General features: G+C 41.7%; 1 protein-coding gene across 6 annotated transcripts in view; it reads left to right on the plus strand.

The window, feature by feature from the left end:
- The window catches only part of ARHGEF18 (Rho/Rac guanine nucleotide exchange factor 18), a 61,975-nt gene that overhangs the window by 35,571 nt on the left and 10,054 nt on the right, over window positions 1-16,350 (plus strand). For 5 of the 6 annotated variants that reach the window (XM_088149571.1, XM_025174169.2, XM_025174170.2 and 2 more), the window contains 12 exons: window positions 5,109-5,262; window positions 6,534-6,646; window positions 8,020-8,160; window positions 8,451-8,701; window positions 9,323-9,448; window positions 10,309-10,426; window positions 11,371-11,619; window positions 12,636-12,712; window positions 13,490-13,668; window positions 14,519-14,607; window positions 14,917-15,105; window positions 15,278-15,415. In XM_088149571.1, the coding sequence (XP_088005697.1) occupies window positions 5,109-5,262; window positions 6,534-6,646; window positions 8,020-8,160; window positions 8,451-8,701; window positions 9,323-9,448; window positions 10,309-10,426; window positions 11,371-11,619; window positions 12,636-12,712; window positions 13,490-13,668; window positions 14,519-14,607; window positions 14,917-15,105; window positions 15,278-15,415 (1,824 nt within the window). Of the gene's footprint in view, window positions 1-21; window positions 5,263-6,533; window positions 6,647-8,019; window positions 8,161-8,450; window positions 8,702-9,322; window positions 9,449-10,308; window positions 10,427-11,370; window positions 11,620-12,635; window positions 12,713-13,489; window positions 13,669-14,518; window positions 14,608-14,916; window positions 15,106-15,277; window positions 15,416-16,350 lie in introns of those variants that run through there. The other variant, XM_088149574.1, reaches the window with a different exon arrangement.

The following is a 16,350-nucleotide window of genomic DNA, read 5'->3' on the forward strand; positions in this document are numbered from 1 at the left end:
TAATTTTTCTTGTGCTGGCTTTGAATACAGAAGGCTTTGTACTGTGTCTTTGAAAAATACATTATTAAAACTAATGTAGTTTGAGCATTGCAGGGTACAATTTGTGGAAAGCTGCCAGAAAGAGTGGAGCAGTTATTCTGTCTTGTTTGGCTCAAGAACATTCTAGACTATTCACCAATCTTCTGTCCTTGTGTATCTTAAATTTTTTATTCAGCTTTACTTCATTATGCTGTGAAACTTAAAAAAAAAAAAAAAAAAAGGGTGGGAGGGGAACAACCACCACAGAGCAATGAGAGAATCAATAAGCTGGTTTTTCATTGATTGGTTATTCTGTAGCTGTGAAATTGAAAAATATATCTGGATAGTCTGCTTTTATTAAATGTGCCTGTGGACAGGGCTTATATATTGGGTGCATTATCTTAAATATTGTCCAAAATTAAACTGACAAAAGAAGCTAAGAGAAAAAGCAAAGAAACATCCCATGAGGAAGTGGAGCAAATTGGAAAGATTATTTTCTGAGTCTTAGATTTTATTTCTGTATGAACTAGTCTTTGCTGCCAGGATGTAGTACCATCCTTGAGCAGCCTTTGAGAGTTGCTGGGAGTCCGGAGGCATATGAATTTAATAAATTTCATCATCATCTATTTAAGAACTTTCTGATTTTGTTTATTGCATAGTTTTATATATCACCCATCTCCATTGGACTCAGTGATTGAGTGAATCAGTGATTCGGTTTACAGAATCAAAGGATACATATAGTAAAAACAAGAATAGACAGCAACTTTCTATCTAAAAAGCAGCCTGTGCACCACTAAATGTTCAGTAGAACAGCCAGGTTTTAAGTGATCTGTGAAAGGCAAGGAGGTCTGGGGTGTTCCATATCTTGGGAAGCAAGATTTTCCAGAGCATAGGGGCAGCTCCACAGGAAGCGTGTGGTTGGGCCCACACTCTCTTGACTGTGTGTAGGAGGAGGATCCTCAGTAATTCCTCCTTAGAACAATGTAGAGGGTAGGCTGGATCTTGTTGGGAGAGCCCCTGTAGGTGTTTGGGAGCTAGGCAGATAGGGGGTTCAAGGTGATAACAAGCACTTTGAATTAGACCCAGAAAAAAATTGGTAACCAGTGCAGTAACTGGTATTATGCGGCAGGACATGAGCCCGTCTTGCACGTGGCAAAACTCATGGCACAGAGGGCTTTGTCCGCTTCCTCAGAATCCCCTCTGACTGCCCAAATGTGAGCAGTTTTATATGCAAAAAAACCAACAACAACTCACAAACATGTCAGGAGCAATTTCACTTTTACTTTTCTGCAAAAGATAACCTTTAACAGAGTTGCTGTATAAGAGGAGATAAGAGAGGAGAAGTAAGCATGCTGCATTGCTTTTAACACTACGGTGTACTCCTGAATGTGGTTATGTAATTGTGCATGGTTGCATTTATTCCTCATTTTTGATGGTCCAGGCATCTCTTCATTGACTACATTTTCTGAAGCTCCTTGATAAACCAAGGAGCCTAGAGGGATCTGCAGAGAACCACTTGCTGCATTCAAGTTCCAGAAGTCAGGGAGGTACATAATGGAACTCCCACAAGATCGTTGGGGGAATCTCCATGTGCCCTGTGAAATCCCAAGGGGTCCACCAGCCCTCTGTGATAGATGTTCTTAATTAGTCCTTCACCCTTGCAGAGGTTCAGCATGCTGACAGTGTACATGCAAACCAAAAAGTGCTGTGACCACAGCAAAGAACTGGTGATCATTTTCTCCATTACCCACTTATGTTGTATCTGCTCCAAGGTAAATACCAGGTTGAGCATGTGACAGTTTGTATTTGTAGGGGCTAAGATCTGCAGGACAGGGATAAGCCCATGGAGGCTGTAAACTCCTGAGCCGATAGGGACTCCCCCCAGGGCATGGATGTTAAAGGCTCCCAGCACTAAAAGCTTGGGAGTCTCTACCATGAGCAGATCTTCAGTGACGTCCAGGAGCTCAGGTAGGCCATTGCTGAGCAGTGGGGTGATTAGTACACCAGCAGCAATCCCATCCTGTCCTTAAGGCCCAATGTAATATACAGGGATTTCTACCCAGCTACCCACAGGGCAGCACTTTGTCTCATAGATAATAATTGCTACATTTCCTCTCTAACCATGGTATTAAGAGTAGCCAGATCTGGGCACCCATCCAGTATGAAGTCATGGAGGGATGCAGTCTTATTGCACCCAGATTTTCTAGTCTCTGGAAGCATTGCTAAAGTTTTTTCTATCATTACCATTTGTTTAATGTTTTACAGTACTTTAGATATTTTCTAGTTACGCCTCATTATTTCTCTGGGTATGCATTTTTTCTAACTATTTGTGGTGTTTTACTCTAAATAAAGGATAATAATATAGAAATGTCTTCTCTTCCTACTCTCTGATGATTCTGATATTTCTCCTTCCTGATTTTCTACCTAGAATCTCTTGTGGTCTTCCTTCCCTGCATAATTGTTAGCATGGATGTGCCTTTGATTTTGGATGAATAATACTTTACATTTTTAGTTAAGAGTACAAACTAATTCTTCTGAGCTGCCATTAGGACATGACCTAATGATATATAGACTTTGACCTGAGAGAGTTCGTGTACAGCCTGAGAGCTTTTGGCAAGTGGATTGTTACAAGAGGAGTTGGCATATTTGGGCAGTTTAAAAAAGTAGGCTTGTTCAGAAATCGCCTTCTGGAGATAACCGAGGAGGGATGATTGAGGGTTGAGTCTGCTACCAGAAGAAGCTTTTTTTATTTTACAGGTCAGGTACGATTTTGAGGTGGGTGTCTTTGATACTTCATTTGTTTCTCCTGCTGAGGCAAAACAAGGAGTGGATGATCTTTTACAGCCCCCAGTCTCAGTCTTCTTGAGCTTTGGAAGTCTAAAAAGAGAAGCAAGAGGGGAAGGAAACGTGGGGGGATGTTTCCTTCAGCCCTGTGGTTGAGCATCACAGTGATCTATTCTGTGGGAAGAGGAGAACAGTGATCAATAGTCGTTCTCAGCAGTGTGCAAACTGTGCTAATTGAACTCAGAGTACAGTTTCTTGTTTTCACCAGTCCATTTTCAGGGCATTCAAAGGGTGAGAGAAGAGAAGGGCTGGGGAGCTGTGGAAAAGGAAAACGTCTCTGCTGCTTAGAAGACTTGAAGTAAAGCCTCTCCTAATGCCCTTCCTGGAGCAATGGGAGAACAGGAATGATGTTCTGCAATAATCCAAGCACCTCACCTGCCTAAGCAGTATAGAGGTTTCATTAGGCAGATGCTCTATTTGGCTTCTCATAAAGCATCTGAAGTGGGGGGGGGGTGTTCCATTTTCCCCAACCCCATATGGCTTAGGTAGTTCCAAATACCAAGCTGTATTACTTGGATCTGGCTTCTTGGACTGATGCAAGATGCAGAGAGGCAATGAGATGTCTTTTGAGATTTGTGCTATTATCATTCCTCTCCCCCTCCCCCCCAAAGTGATGCCGAATGAAGAAAACGAGTAAACTTCTGTAGTGTGTGCTGGTTTGTTTTGAGGAAACTACAGAGTTCCAAATCTTTTATACCTTCTGGGACACTTGCTGGGAGAATACTAGGAGTGTTTCATCTTCTCTGGCAATCCTTCCTGATAAATCCTTCAAATTCTTTGTCCTCTGTAATCTTTTTCCATGGTAGATTTTGAAACAGGAGTTTAGCCTACTTAAGAGGAAAATGACCAAGGGACTGAGGAGAGAAGACTTTGAAGGAGAGAAGGCAGATGTGGGAATAGTAAAGCTTCCTGCAGTGCAAATCCCCTGTCCTGTTTTTATTACCTTGATAGATACATGTTAGGCAACATAATTTTAGTGAGCTTTGTTCATGCTAGTTGCAGGATGTTTTTGTTCTCTTGTCTATTTTTTTTTTCTAGAAAAGTGGGATATAAATGTGTTCCAGTGTGTGGCTTTGCAGAGCAGGCAGGAGAAAGGCATCAACTGGATTTTGCATGCCAAAACTTGTCATGGAATATTTCTGTTGACATTTTAGTGAGTGCCTTGTAGGTCTTCAAGGCATATTTGCATCAGTAGGCCTCAATGAAGGCGGATAGGAGGATGGTCAGATGATGTTTCCCTGCCACCAAATAATTCCTGGAAGTCAATGGATCTCTCCCCATCTTCCAGTCTGTCTTGGTTTTGCAACAACAGCATCTTGGCAGGGAGCACCTGTTTCTATGGAAGGCCAAATGCCTGGCTTGGTCTACAAGATTTGGTGTCTGTGTTCTTATATACAGTTACAAAAGAGGGTGGAAGACCACTTTTGTGACAGCAACCTTTTTTAATGTAAAAATAGTGGGAATATTAATAATAATAAATATTAAGAATAAACTCATATAATTAAATTATGTTTAATTTAATCATCTTCAGTAAAATGAATCTGCTTGAAAAATGTATGGCTTGGTAATTAGGTCTGATTAATCTGTTAGCTTATGACCCCAAGTGCAGAGTGTTATAAACTGTGACACTTTAGCCATCAGCATGTAGGTGAGATGCAACAACTGTGAGCTTTCTTCTGCCACTTTTTCTCTCTCAGATAATTCTTGCTTCAACACAAGTCATTTTCTCCCTTCTGTTGAAAAGTGAGAATAATTAAGTTCTGTAAATACTGATTGGTACACTTTCTCTCTTTTTGCTAAAAAAGATACTTTGCAATTTCCACATTAGATTGAGGACACAGTAGGGACTGATTTTCTCCCTTTCTGACCTGCTGCTGGTTAGCCAATACAGAATTGTTGGGTGACAGCTTTTACATCTCTAGACATTTCTAGAAGGAGCACACGGTGGTATAAAGGTGGAGCATGCTCAAGCAATTCTGCTGTGGGCAGCCAGTTTGCAAACATGGGAAATACTAACTCCAAGGGCAGTGTCAGCAGCGAGTCAGTCCTCTCAACTCGCTCAGAGCTCCTGTTCTGTGGCTCATTTTCCAACAAGTGGAATGAGACAGTCTTTCTGGAAAATGAGCGTCTGACCTCCAAGATCCTGTCGGTTCTCCATCCTCACTCAGAGAGCCGAGGGTTGCAAGGAAGCAACCTACAATTTGCTCCCCAATTCCTGAGTACCAACTCTGTCTTTTCTTCTGTAGCCACCTCTCTCAAGGAGCACTCCTGCAGGGCCCTCCTGGGCCCAGATGGCAGGAACCCTGGCTTGCCCCAGAACCTCGGCATGACAATTGCGCAGAGGGGAAGTTTGCCGTCTCAGCTAAGCACCATCTCTGCTGGGGCTGTTGGTAAGCTTGGGTGAGTAGGCAGTTTGCTGGATACAAATGGCTGCTTAAGGAACTCTGTCTGGAATCGGGGATTATCCTGCCTGGGAAGAAGTAACTGCTCATCCTTAAAAGTGCTCCACTTTTGCTTTTTTTTTTTTTTGCTTTTTTCTATTTTTCTTCTGGAGAAAACAAAGCGTGGGTCTCACTGATGGACTCCAACTACATTTCTATCCAAACTCAAACGCAGGCTTGATGTGTTTGCCATGATTTTAATGGAAGCTCTGGGTTTATGAAGTGGGGGAATATTAGCTGATACTGTAGTGCAATTTCATGTTTTAATTTTGCAGCATACATGTAAATCCATGCATGAATGGGCATCTGCTGGGGCAGTAATAGAGTTGTTTTTTTTTTCATTTCTGCAAGTGTGCGTATGCATCTTGTCTGTTCAGTTTGCTGAAAGGGAAAATGGTACTTCAGATTGGGTATACAGAGTTTTGCTATAATCAGTCAGGAAATAATAAATAATGGTTGCCAATCATTGTGGGATTCAGTAGAAGAAATTTGGATTATTAAATAATCAATCTTATAGGCTTAGCCACTAGGTCAGAATAGCAACCTGTTGAGTTGGGAATCAAAAGGGAATCCAAAACCTATTGGCAAATAGTATCCATAAAATCAGTTCTTAGTGTAAACACATCTCAAGTTTGTTATGCGAGTTTTGAATGGATTTGTTTTCCCATAGAAGTTCTGCACTATTGTTTTATGAATCCTTGTGTTCTATGGGTTTTTAACACCATAAATGTGGAAACCTTCAACTGCATAAGGTTTTCTGCATGAGGAAGAAAACTATTTTAGCCATCAGTGATAGAAGAAGATCCATGGCTTTGCTGCCCCTTTTCTACCTCTTCTGTGTTTATCAGACATTTATTGGCAGCTTCCTAAGTATGCCCATTTCATGGAGTTTTGAATTTTTCAGTTGATTCCTTGGTACGTGTGAGTGCTGTCACCTTTTTCTCATGCCACTACAGCACTCTATATTGGCAGTATTCCTGACTGTTCTTCCTCGACAATCTCAAGATGCCTTTCCAAAGTAAGCACACGTGTACTTCAGGACTGCTGCTCTTCTTGAGTTGTTCACCGGAAGGTATTTGGCCCAGCCTGTTGTGTTTCTCTGCACTCATCAGAATAAGAAACATCCTCATGAAAAAATAGCTTCGGGCCATTTTCTGGCCATATGATTTGCAGTGACTCAGTCCTGGGGCAAGAGCTGATCTGGTTCAATGTTTTCCTTTGACTATTCAGACTCACTGGGGGAGAGATGGATGAAGGGGATTCTGGCTTCATGAAACTTAAACCAGCCTCTGAAGATGCTGTCTCACTGGCACCATCAACCACGGAATCAGTTTTTGTGGAAGGTAAGGGGCTCTTCTGCTGAGAGGCATCAGTAGACACGCCTAATGATTAATTTAAGATAAACCTGTTTAGCTTGTATAGAGAGGAAGAAGATGCTTTGAAAAGTTGGAGAGGCATTTATTTTGAATAGAATGTCCCTATTTACCAATTTAATGACATGGAGCTGGGAAATGGACGGAGAAAGAACGTGAGCAGCCGAAACACAGAAAATGCAAATGCATATCCAGGCACGTATGGCTGCATTGGCAAAAGAGTGATTATTTGGCTCAAATAGCAGCAGCTGTTTCCACTGGCTGTTGTGGGGGGAGAAGGGAGATGGCAGAACCCCCCCAGCCAGCTTGGTTGGATTGAGCTGTTCTTTAGCACATCTCTCAGAGCAGTTTGCTGCTGGAATTGACAAAGAATAGGTTTGTGCAACATATTGGGCTGTTCTGATTGTTCCAGAAGTGATCTGACCTCAGAATAGGCCTGTTTCAAAGTTAGAATACTTCTGGAATACTTGGAACGGCCTGTTTCTGGGTCAGAACCTTTCATTTTCCACACCTGTGGCAGGGAATTGAAACTGCAAGAAGGTGATGTACTCAGATCTGCAAAACAAGCAAAGCTAGAATTTTAATCCAGTTTGCCAGGGTCATTCTCTTAAGTCCATTACCTATTCAATTCCTTCATTGTTTTTCTTGTGCGAAGAGCATGGCTGCTGAATCATGCCAAAGTGTGTCCATCTAACTCAGCATTTTTATTTCCCATGGTGGCCATACAGATGTCTCTGCAAAGCACCCAAAAAGGAACTGGAAGACAGCAGAGCAACCTTGTTTTTTGCCTGCTAGAATCTTGCAGGTAGACCATCTCTGAAGTCAGATGCTCCAATTAACTATCACAGATCCCTAGCCTTTGACAGAGTGCTCTTTCTCTTCCCTTTGATAGGGCTCTTTCATAAGCTTGTGGCTGCTCTCCCTCCAATGTGTGGTAATAAATTCAAATGTATGTTCTGCACTGTGTTGAGGTTTTTAAAGAGTTAGGGTGACTTCAGTTGAAAGTTTTTACAGCAACAAGGTTGTTTTCTCTGACCTCAAAGGTTCTTTTTAGTTCTTTTGCTGCATCTTCTCTTCATCTCTCACTACTTTCATTTATCAGAGTTATAATTACCATTTATCCATAATATATCCTGGATATTGCACTGTGTGGTATAGATTTTATAAAACATTTATAAGCATTTGGCCCTTCACAAATTAAGAATTATAATGCAGGCCTTTAGAGTTCCACTGTGGCAATAATAACACTGTTCTACCTTTGTTGTCCTGATAATGGCATTTTGAATGCTTCTCTGCATAGTTGTACATACATTTTCATCTGAACTGTGACTCTTCCCTTCCAGATGTCCAGTTTGCCTCCTTGCGGAATGAACTGGAGACAGATGCTCGGGAGTTTGCAGCTCAGTCTTGGAGTCTGGCAGTAGAGCAGTCCTATGTGAAGAACCAGGAGCGGGATATAATTAAAAGGCAAGATGTCATATATGGTAAGCTTTTCTGCCTTTTCTCTGTGACTTAATTTACAGTATTTGCTTTGCTCTCTCTGAATGCTCCTGCTGCTTTCATTCATGTGTGTGTAGCTCTTGGCTTGAGAGTTATGCTTGTTTTGAAATTGGACATATGCTACTGATTGTGGGTCTGATGTGCTTTCCTTTTTTGTGTACTCAGTAAGATGGTAAAGAAATCTGAGTTGAGTGGATGGCTTTCTGGGTGTGGAAAATCAGAGTCTATCTCTGGCCAGTCTGAGGGGCTTGATGCTGATGCCTTATCCCTGCAGAGTTGATGAGGACAGAGATGCACCATGTCCGGACTTTGAAGATCATGTTGAAGGTCTACTCACAAGCCATGCGAGAGGAGCTGCAGTTCAGTAATTCTGACATCCACCGTATTTTCCCATGTGTGGATGAATTACTGGAGCTCCACAGAGCCTTCCTCTTCAAGCTGAAGGAGCGTCGGAAGGAGGCTCTGGAAGAAGGTAGTGAGTGCAACTATATCATCCAGAACATTGGGGACGTCCTGGTGCAACAGGTGAGTGTTTATGTAGATTTTGCTTATGGAATGGGGTGGGAAAGGCAGGGGTTCATCCTAGGATGTAAAACACTTCCTGGGTTCAGAGGAGAATTTTTGCCTTTTTACAGCAGTTTTTCATCTGGAAAATAGGCCAGTGGGCTGTCATGATATTTCTGAGCAAAAAAACTACAACTCTTAGGTGAATGTGAGAGCCACTACCTTTGCATGTCAGAGGTTCTCAGAATAGGCCTCAGCAACTGCAGTTAAATGTATTCCAAGTGGCAAGTGTTGGAAAAGACTGTTTTCTATCTTTGATATCAGTGATAATACTGAGTTACATATACTGTCTCTGTGTCTCTTAAAATATAATCTCCCTGTGGTGAGGAATGGCTGTTTCACTACTCTGTTCACACCCTCACCTGACTTCTCTCCTCCAGGGCTGTGCCATGCACCAGTTTAGAAATTACTCAAAATCCCAACCCCATTCTCAATTTTTTTCCCCCTTTCTGGTTGAGATCTGTGATAGACACAAAAATGTTGAACTGTGATGTCTGTTTTCCAGATAAACCAGAGTGTGCTGTGTGGAACTTGTTCTTCTCCCAAATGGTAGCTGTGCCTGACTCTGCTTTCCTTGTTTAGTTTTCAGGAAAAACAGGAGATACATTGAAGGAGAAATATGGCATTTTCTGTAGCAGCCACAGTGATGCTGTGAGCTATTATAAAGAGCTAATGCAGCAAAGCAAGAAGTTCCAAAACTTGATTAAGGTAAAAGAGATGATTCCAGATGGGAACTGATTTCATCCTGTCATACCAGGCTTCTTCTGGTTGCACTGAAATCCAATATAGCAGTAACACAAGGAACCCTTAACCCTTAGTAATTTTGGTGGCTTTCAGAAATGTTAGGCAAAATGCACAGAGGTGCAGGAAGAGAGGCCTTTAGACAGTTCATTGTTCCTTCCTACATAGAGAAGGACCCAATATGTGCCACTGGTGTTTCTTGTGGCAAAATATTTAACTGGAAAGTTTTTAAAAAGCCAGTCTAGAAGAAGATAATGATAAACCCCTTCTGTATTGTGACCAAGAACAGTATACGGGTGCAACATTAGGGATCAACCCTGATTCAAGGGAGTCTTTACTGTTACAGTACATGTTTCTAACAAAAGTGTAGTTCAGGAAAGAATTGACTCTTGTGCTTATTTTCTCAGTGCTTCACTGAGCTTGTTGCTATACACACCAGTAAGGGTGCTGGGCTTGATAGGCTTTTGGGATGTGATACAGCAGGACTTTCTCTCGGAACCAAGAGGATAGAACTTGGAACAAATGGAAAGAATAATAATGTATCTTTGGAATTACTTGCACAGGAAACTCTGCAAACTCATTTACTGGTGAGATAGAATGATTATTGCAGGTTGTGGTGTCTAAAGAAAGTTGGTTATAGGAAGGGGACAAGTCTAAGAAAAGTTAAAACTTGAATGCATGTTTTCACATACTAGAGAAGAATAGGGAAAGGACAGGTAATTTTCCTTCATTTTTTCTACTTTTTTGAAGAGACAAAATCTGTGATATATCATAAATTCACCTCGGTGTTGTTAGTAAGTATATTTGGTGCATGTGATGCATTTCAGAAAATCAGCAATTCTTCCATTGTGAGACGGCTGGGTATCCAGGAGTGCAATCTTTTAGTCACTCAGCGCATCATGAAGTATCCTGTCCTGGTGGAGCGCATCATTCAAAACACAGAAGGTGAAGAACTTGGCTTATTGGGGGTACCCGTTTAGCCACTTTTGGATGCTTCTGTGCTTTATCACTAGGGAGCACAATTCACCCCAAGCAGCAAACAGGGCAAAACTGGTGCACAGATGCAGAATTTGACTTTTCTCTTCAGTATTTTTTTGATTCCTGGAGCCCGGACAATATTCCTTCCCAGATACTTTAGACTATAACTCCCACAGCCCCTTCCCATTGGCCAGGTTGTGAATCTCCAAAAAACAAACAACAAGCAAACCCTTAAGCAGGGCCAAGCCTAGTAAGAAATGAATAAACAAACTAACTTGTATGTTGCCCGACTCTCAGCAACCTTAATTGGATAAGAAAAAAGTAATGGGAAAGCACTTTAGTATTGCAGCCAAGAAAACTACATGGATTTGGCCATAGTCACCAGGAAACAAGGTCAAATCAAGGAGTCTTTACTCCTATAGCAGCTTGCCTGGGCATCTGGATTGGCCATGGTACCATTCCTCTTAATTGTCTTGCAATGCTCCCCTATCTTGAGAATCTGTCATGCCCCTTTTCTGAATCTTTTTCATCCAGAATTGAAAACCTTTTAATGGTCATTTTGTTGGGCTTTTAGATTTTGCCTTTTGCTGGTTGCACTGTGTTGTATATGTTGTTTATTAATATTGTGTGTGTATATATGTATGTACATGTACATATGCATAATCTGAAACCTATGCTACTAGTCACTTAAAAGGATCAGTGAAGGGTCACAGCTGACAGACTTACAATGCTTTTGTTTGATATATTTTATCTCTGGTACTTAAATGTTTTCTCCTGCAATCCATTTGGCAATTTTTAAGGTGCTACAAAATGCTGGTGCAGTGTTTTGCTATATGAACTAATCCTGATGGCAAAGAGCTATAGGCGTTGTTTTCCTTTCCTATACATGCTGTTTCACTTCATCTTTGCAGCCGGCACAAAAGAATATGAAGACCTGACCAAGGCATTGTTACTCATCAAGGAGGCCATCATAGCTGTTGACACCAAGGTGAATGAGTATGAGAAAAGACAGCGCCTTCGGGAAATTGTAACCAAGATGGAACTCAAGTCTTCTGGGAAGTTTAAGAACGGCCTTATCTTCCGGAAGGAGGATATGCTTCAGCGGCGCCTCCTGCTAGATGGGATGCTATATTGGAAAACTGCTTCTGGGCGCCTGAAAGGTGAGTTCTATGGGTTGCCTGTTCTCCTTTTCAGGCGTTTGCTGCATTGCTCATTGGTTGGATATACAGGAGTGTCTCAGTGACATCTTTGGAAAAAAGATTTATCTCATGCTTGGTTTGCCCAATTAAAAGTTTGCAAAATACCATTTAGTAAATTAGCTTCTGTCCCCAAAGAGCCTGCCTAGTTCAGAGAGAATCATTAATAGAGATGATGAGTTATTGAGTCAGTGTCCTTTCTCAGGCACCCAAGGGAAAGGCGAAACATCTGCTTCATTTGTGTCAGTAACTGACTTCCAGCTGTTTCACACTTCAGAGCTGTGTCATGTTAACCTCATGATATAGGTGCATTTTCTGCTCTTTGGAACATTAAACTTGGCAGGCTATTAACTTGCTGGTCTTAAGCAAGGAACGTCTTGCCCATATTCTTCTTACTGGCTTTCTGCTCTGATGTGATGGCTGCAGCCTAATGTATCACATGAAGCTGAATCTTTGTTTAAAGTTCTCATTGAGCTACTTTTCCTTCCCTCCTCCAGGAGTATTTTTTCTCTTCATTTGGTTTTCTGAACATCTTTGAGTCCATCTGTACCTGAGTAGTTAATCCTGTATCTGAGTAATGATGCTTTAGCATCGTAAGAGTAGGCAATCTAAAATGAGTTCTCTGTTAGTATAAAAGGTTCCGCTTTCTTGTTATATTTTTTCCTTTTTATAACTTAGTGATAAACCAGATCTTTTGCATACTTTACATAGCAAAATATCTGGAGCATCCATATGCAATTACTATAATGATCAGAGTATAAAATTGTACCCTAGAAAGGCTATGTGGTGATGTGTAAGTAAATGCACTAGCAGTGGGACCTAAATGACACTATTCTGACTAATCCCCCAAAGGAGAAATTTCAGCAGCAAGTGATCCTGAACTAGTGCCCTGCTAGCCAGTAGAATATAAAAATCCTTGCTTGTTCCACTTGAAAGAATTATTTTGCTTTCAACTTCCTTTTTTCCAATAACTTTGGCAGATATTCTGGCTGTTCTGCTGACAGATGTGCTTTTGCTGCTGCAAGAGAAAGACCAGAAATACATGTTTGCATCTATGGTATGTATTTGTCTCTGCTAAGGATAGGCAGGGTGTTGTGGAAAACCTGGAACTCTCTGTTGTTTCTGTAATAGCAAATAAATCTGAGCTACAGTAAAAAACCCTAGTTTGATTCTGTCTCTGCAAAGAAAATTCTGGGAAATCAATGCTTCAAAGCCTCAGTCCCTATCTACTGGCTTCTGCTTTTGTAAATTTCTGTAAGATATTTTATGTATGTGCATTACTACAAAAAAGTTCTACTGTTGGAGAGTTGATCGGCAAGATGGCATGCTCTTTGATAGCATACAATCTAAATGAATATTTTAATCTGTTTTTTTAAAAAAAATGGCAGTTGAATTTGCTTACCACTGCTGAGTTCATATTATAAAAATTATGATGCCTTCAGTCTCCATTGTATTGCAGTTCTATTTATTTATTTATTTAGTATATTTTTATTTATTTATATCAGTTATGTAATTACACAAATGATGTTAATTGACAAATGTTCTATACCCCCCCAGTCTGTTAAATCAAGATAATACTGTATTCTTATTGCATTTATATGTTCTGTATTTCCTTAAAGGAGCCAAATTAGCACACTGTGTTCTTCCTTGTGTGTGTGCGTGTGCATCTGTCAAACTGATTATGCCTTTGGTACTTTTCCTAGTATCTTCCACTCCTTCCAGATGGATCTGATTTACAAGTATACTGTATAAAGAAGAACTATTATAGCTGTTGCTTTTTAGGGTTGCCATAGATGGACTGATGATGATGATGATGATGTGTCTTGCTTCACAGGACACAAAGCCACCAGTGTTTTCCTTGCAAAAGCTGATAGTCCGAGAAGTGGCCAACGAGGAGCGAGCCATGTTCTTAATCAGTGCTTCCATGAAAGGACCAGAGATGTATGAGATTCACACCAACTCCAAGGAGGACAGGAATTTCTGGATGACGCAAATCCGCAGGGCAGTGGAGAGGTGAATATATAAAATATATTGTTCTGTTTCCCTCTGTACTGAGCTGGGGTCAGACTAAATGGCCCTTTCCAAGCCTATTATTTTGTCATCAGGAAATACAGATAGTTCTTGGTTAACAACGGTAATTGGCACCGGAGTTTCCATTGCTGAGCAATGCAGTCGTAAAGCGTGACATCAAGTGACTGCATTGCTTAGCAATGGCAATCCCAGCGCTCCCCATTGCCACAATTAAGCAAGGATCGCAGGTTGTTAAGTGAGTCTCAGGTGACTTACGAGTAGGCTGGCAGGCAGGTAAGGTGCATAGCATGAGCACAGTGGGGCCAGGGGTACTGGGTGGGGGAGGGTATGTGAGTGGCCCATGAGGCGCGGTACAAGGTCAGGAGTGGCGGCTGCCAGGCGGGGGAGGGTGCAAGCGACTTACCAGAGCGACTTGCTAGCTCCCCGATTGACTTTGTTTGTGGGAAGCTGGCAGGGAAGGTTGCAAATGGTGATCACATGACTGGGGGATGCTGCAACTATCGTAAGTGTGAACTGGTTGCCAAGCACCCAATTTGCGATCACGTGACTGGGGTGCTGTGGCAGATGGAACTTCAATGAATGGTCATAAGTCTCCTTTTTCAGTGCTGTTGTAACTTCAAATGGTCGCTGAATGAATGCTCGGTAAACGAGGACTACCTGTACAGTCCTGTTTGGACTAATCCTTGTGTTTTTTTGCTCACCCCAATTTTTATTTTCCCAACTTGAGTGAGAAGTAAGTGTAAAATTGGGTTTATGAAAACAGCCTTCTTTCTTTCTAACTGTGGCAGGACCCTTTTTGACCAGGATTTGAATGGTTCATATTTCTTTGCAGTTGTCCTAATGAGGATAGTGTCCTTGCTGATCCAGAAGAGGAAAAAAAGCAGGCTGAAGTGAGAATTGCAAAGCTGAAAGAATTTCAAGGTGAAGGCTCTTATCTTGCAAAATTGTGGATTATAAGGGGTACTTGTCTGGATGGGCTTGCTTAGTTTTGGGGACTTGTTCTTTCCTCCCTTGTAAAATATGCAGTCTCTTAGAGGAAGAGGAGAAGAGAAGTTACTATCAGACCCTCTTCAGTTGTGAATTGATCTGTAAAAGCACTACTGCCTTTTTGTCATCTTGCAAACAATGCCTCAAGAATGGGTCGCTGGGCTTGCTTTTGATGCAGCAGTAACCATCTAAGGACAGTGACATTCAGCTGTCTCTTCCCCCTTCCCCTCCTCCACCATCCAGAGCGTCTGAATATGAAAGATGATCTGATTATGCAAAGTCTAAATGAGAAGCAGCAGATCTACCAGGAAATGGCAGATATGAATGCTTTTGAGGACCTGGCTGCTGGCTCCCGTTTCCGGTTTATCAACAGAGTGGATTCCCCAGAGAACCTGCAAGGGGAGTCCATCCTCAAGCAGGCAGTGATAGAAGGTGGGTGCACTGGAGACGAAAGAGCAGGAAAGACATTATGTGTTAGGACCACATAATCTTTAGCATGTACAGCGGAGAGCATAATTAACTTCTTGTTAATACAGATATCCTCTTCTCCTCTTTCCCTGTTCATGTGCCTGCCTGCCTGCTGAAATTGGCTGCTTACTTCCAGTGGAGAGCCTTCAGAACCTGATCTTCACCCAGCTGGGCAGTGCAAGCTCTCATCCTGAAGATTCCAGTGGGTCTGGGCTGTTGAGGCGAGCTGAGACTTTTGGAGGATATGACAGTACCATGACAAGTCTATCCAAAAGTAAGCTGAAACAGAGGAAGGAGCATGAGATCTAATACAGGAATGGGTGTTCTGTGATTGCTCTCCCCACTGCAGATGGGATGCCATTGTACAGAAATGTTTTAAATCTTGCCTACTTGGCTAGCCCAGTTTGTACTGTTTCAGTCTCTGCAGGAGCTCCATTGTAGGGGGAAATGAACACCCTAGGTTCAGCAGATTGGTTTTCAAAGTGTGCACATGTATTTTGATCTTGCTCTCAGCAAAGTCATTGCATGCTCACGCGTGCTCTCTCTTTCGGTCTCGCTCTCTGTTCTTATGAGAAGAAACTTGGGCAATGGCTGTTAGACTTCCTTTTTTTGTTGTTGTTGAATGGTCTTGCAATGCCCTCTTTTATGGTGTTTGTTTTAAATAGCAGAGAATTTGATTTATTTAAGTAACTATCAAACTATCGCACAATTGCACTCATTTCACATGCTAGCAAGGTTATGCTCAAAATCCTACAAGCTAGTCTTCAGCAGTATGTGAACCGAGAACTACCAGATGTACAAGCTGGGTTTCGAAGAGGCAGAGGAACTAGAGATCAAATCGCCAACATTCGCTGGATCATGGAGAAAGCACGAGAGTTCCAGAAAAACATCTACTTCTGCTTCATTGACTATGCAAAAGCCTTTGATTGTGTGGATCACAACACTGTGGCAAATTTTTAAAGAGATGGGGGTACCAGACCATCTTACCTGTCTCCTGAGAAATCTGTATGCGGGCCAAGAAGCAACAGTTAGAACCGGTCATGGAACAACCAATTGGTTCAAAATAGGGAAAGGAGTACGACAAGGCTGTATACTGTCACCCTGCTTATTTAACCTATATGCAGAGTACATCATGAGAAATGCCAGGCTGGAAGAATCACAAGCCGGAATTAAGATTGCAGGGAGAAAACATCAACAACCTCAGATATG

Source organism: Python bivittatus, unplaced genomic scaffold (assembly GCF_059951505.1).
Source record: "Python bivittatus isolate LINGU-HERP-01145 unplaced genomic scaffold, Pbiv_v1 ctg000580_np1212, whole genome shotgun sequence".
In the NCBI taxonomy this organism is placed as follows: Eukaryota; Metazoa; Chordata; class Lepidosauria; order Squamata; family Pythonidae; genus Python; species Python bivittatus.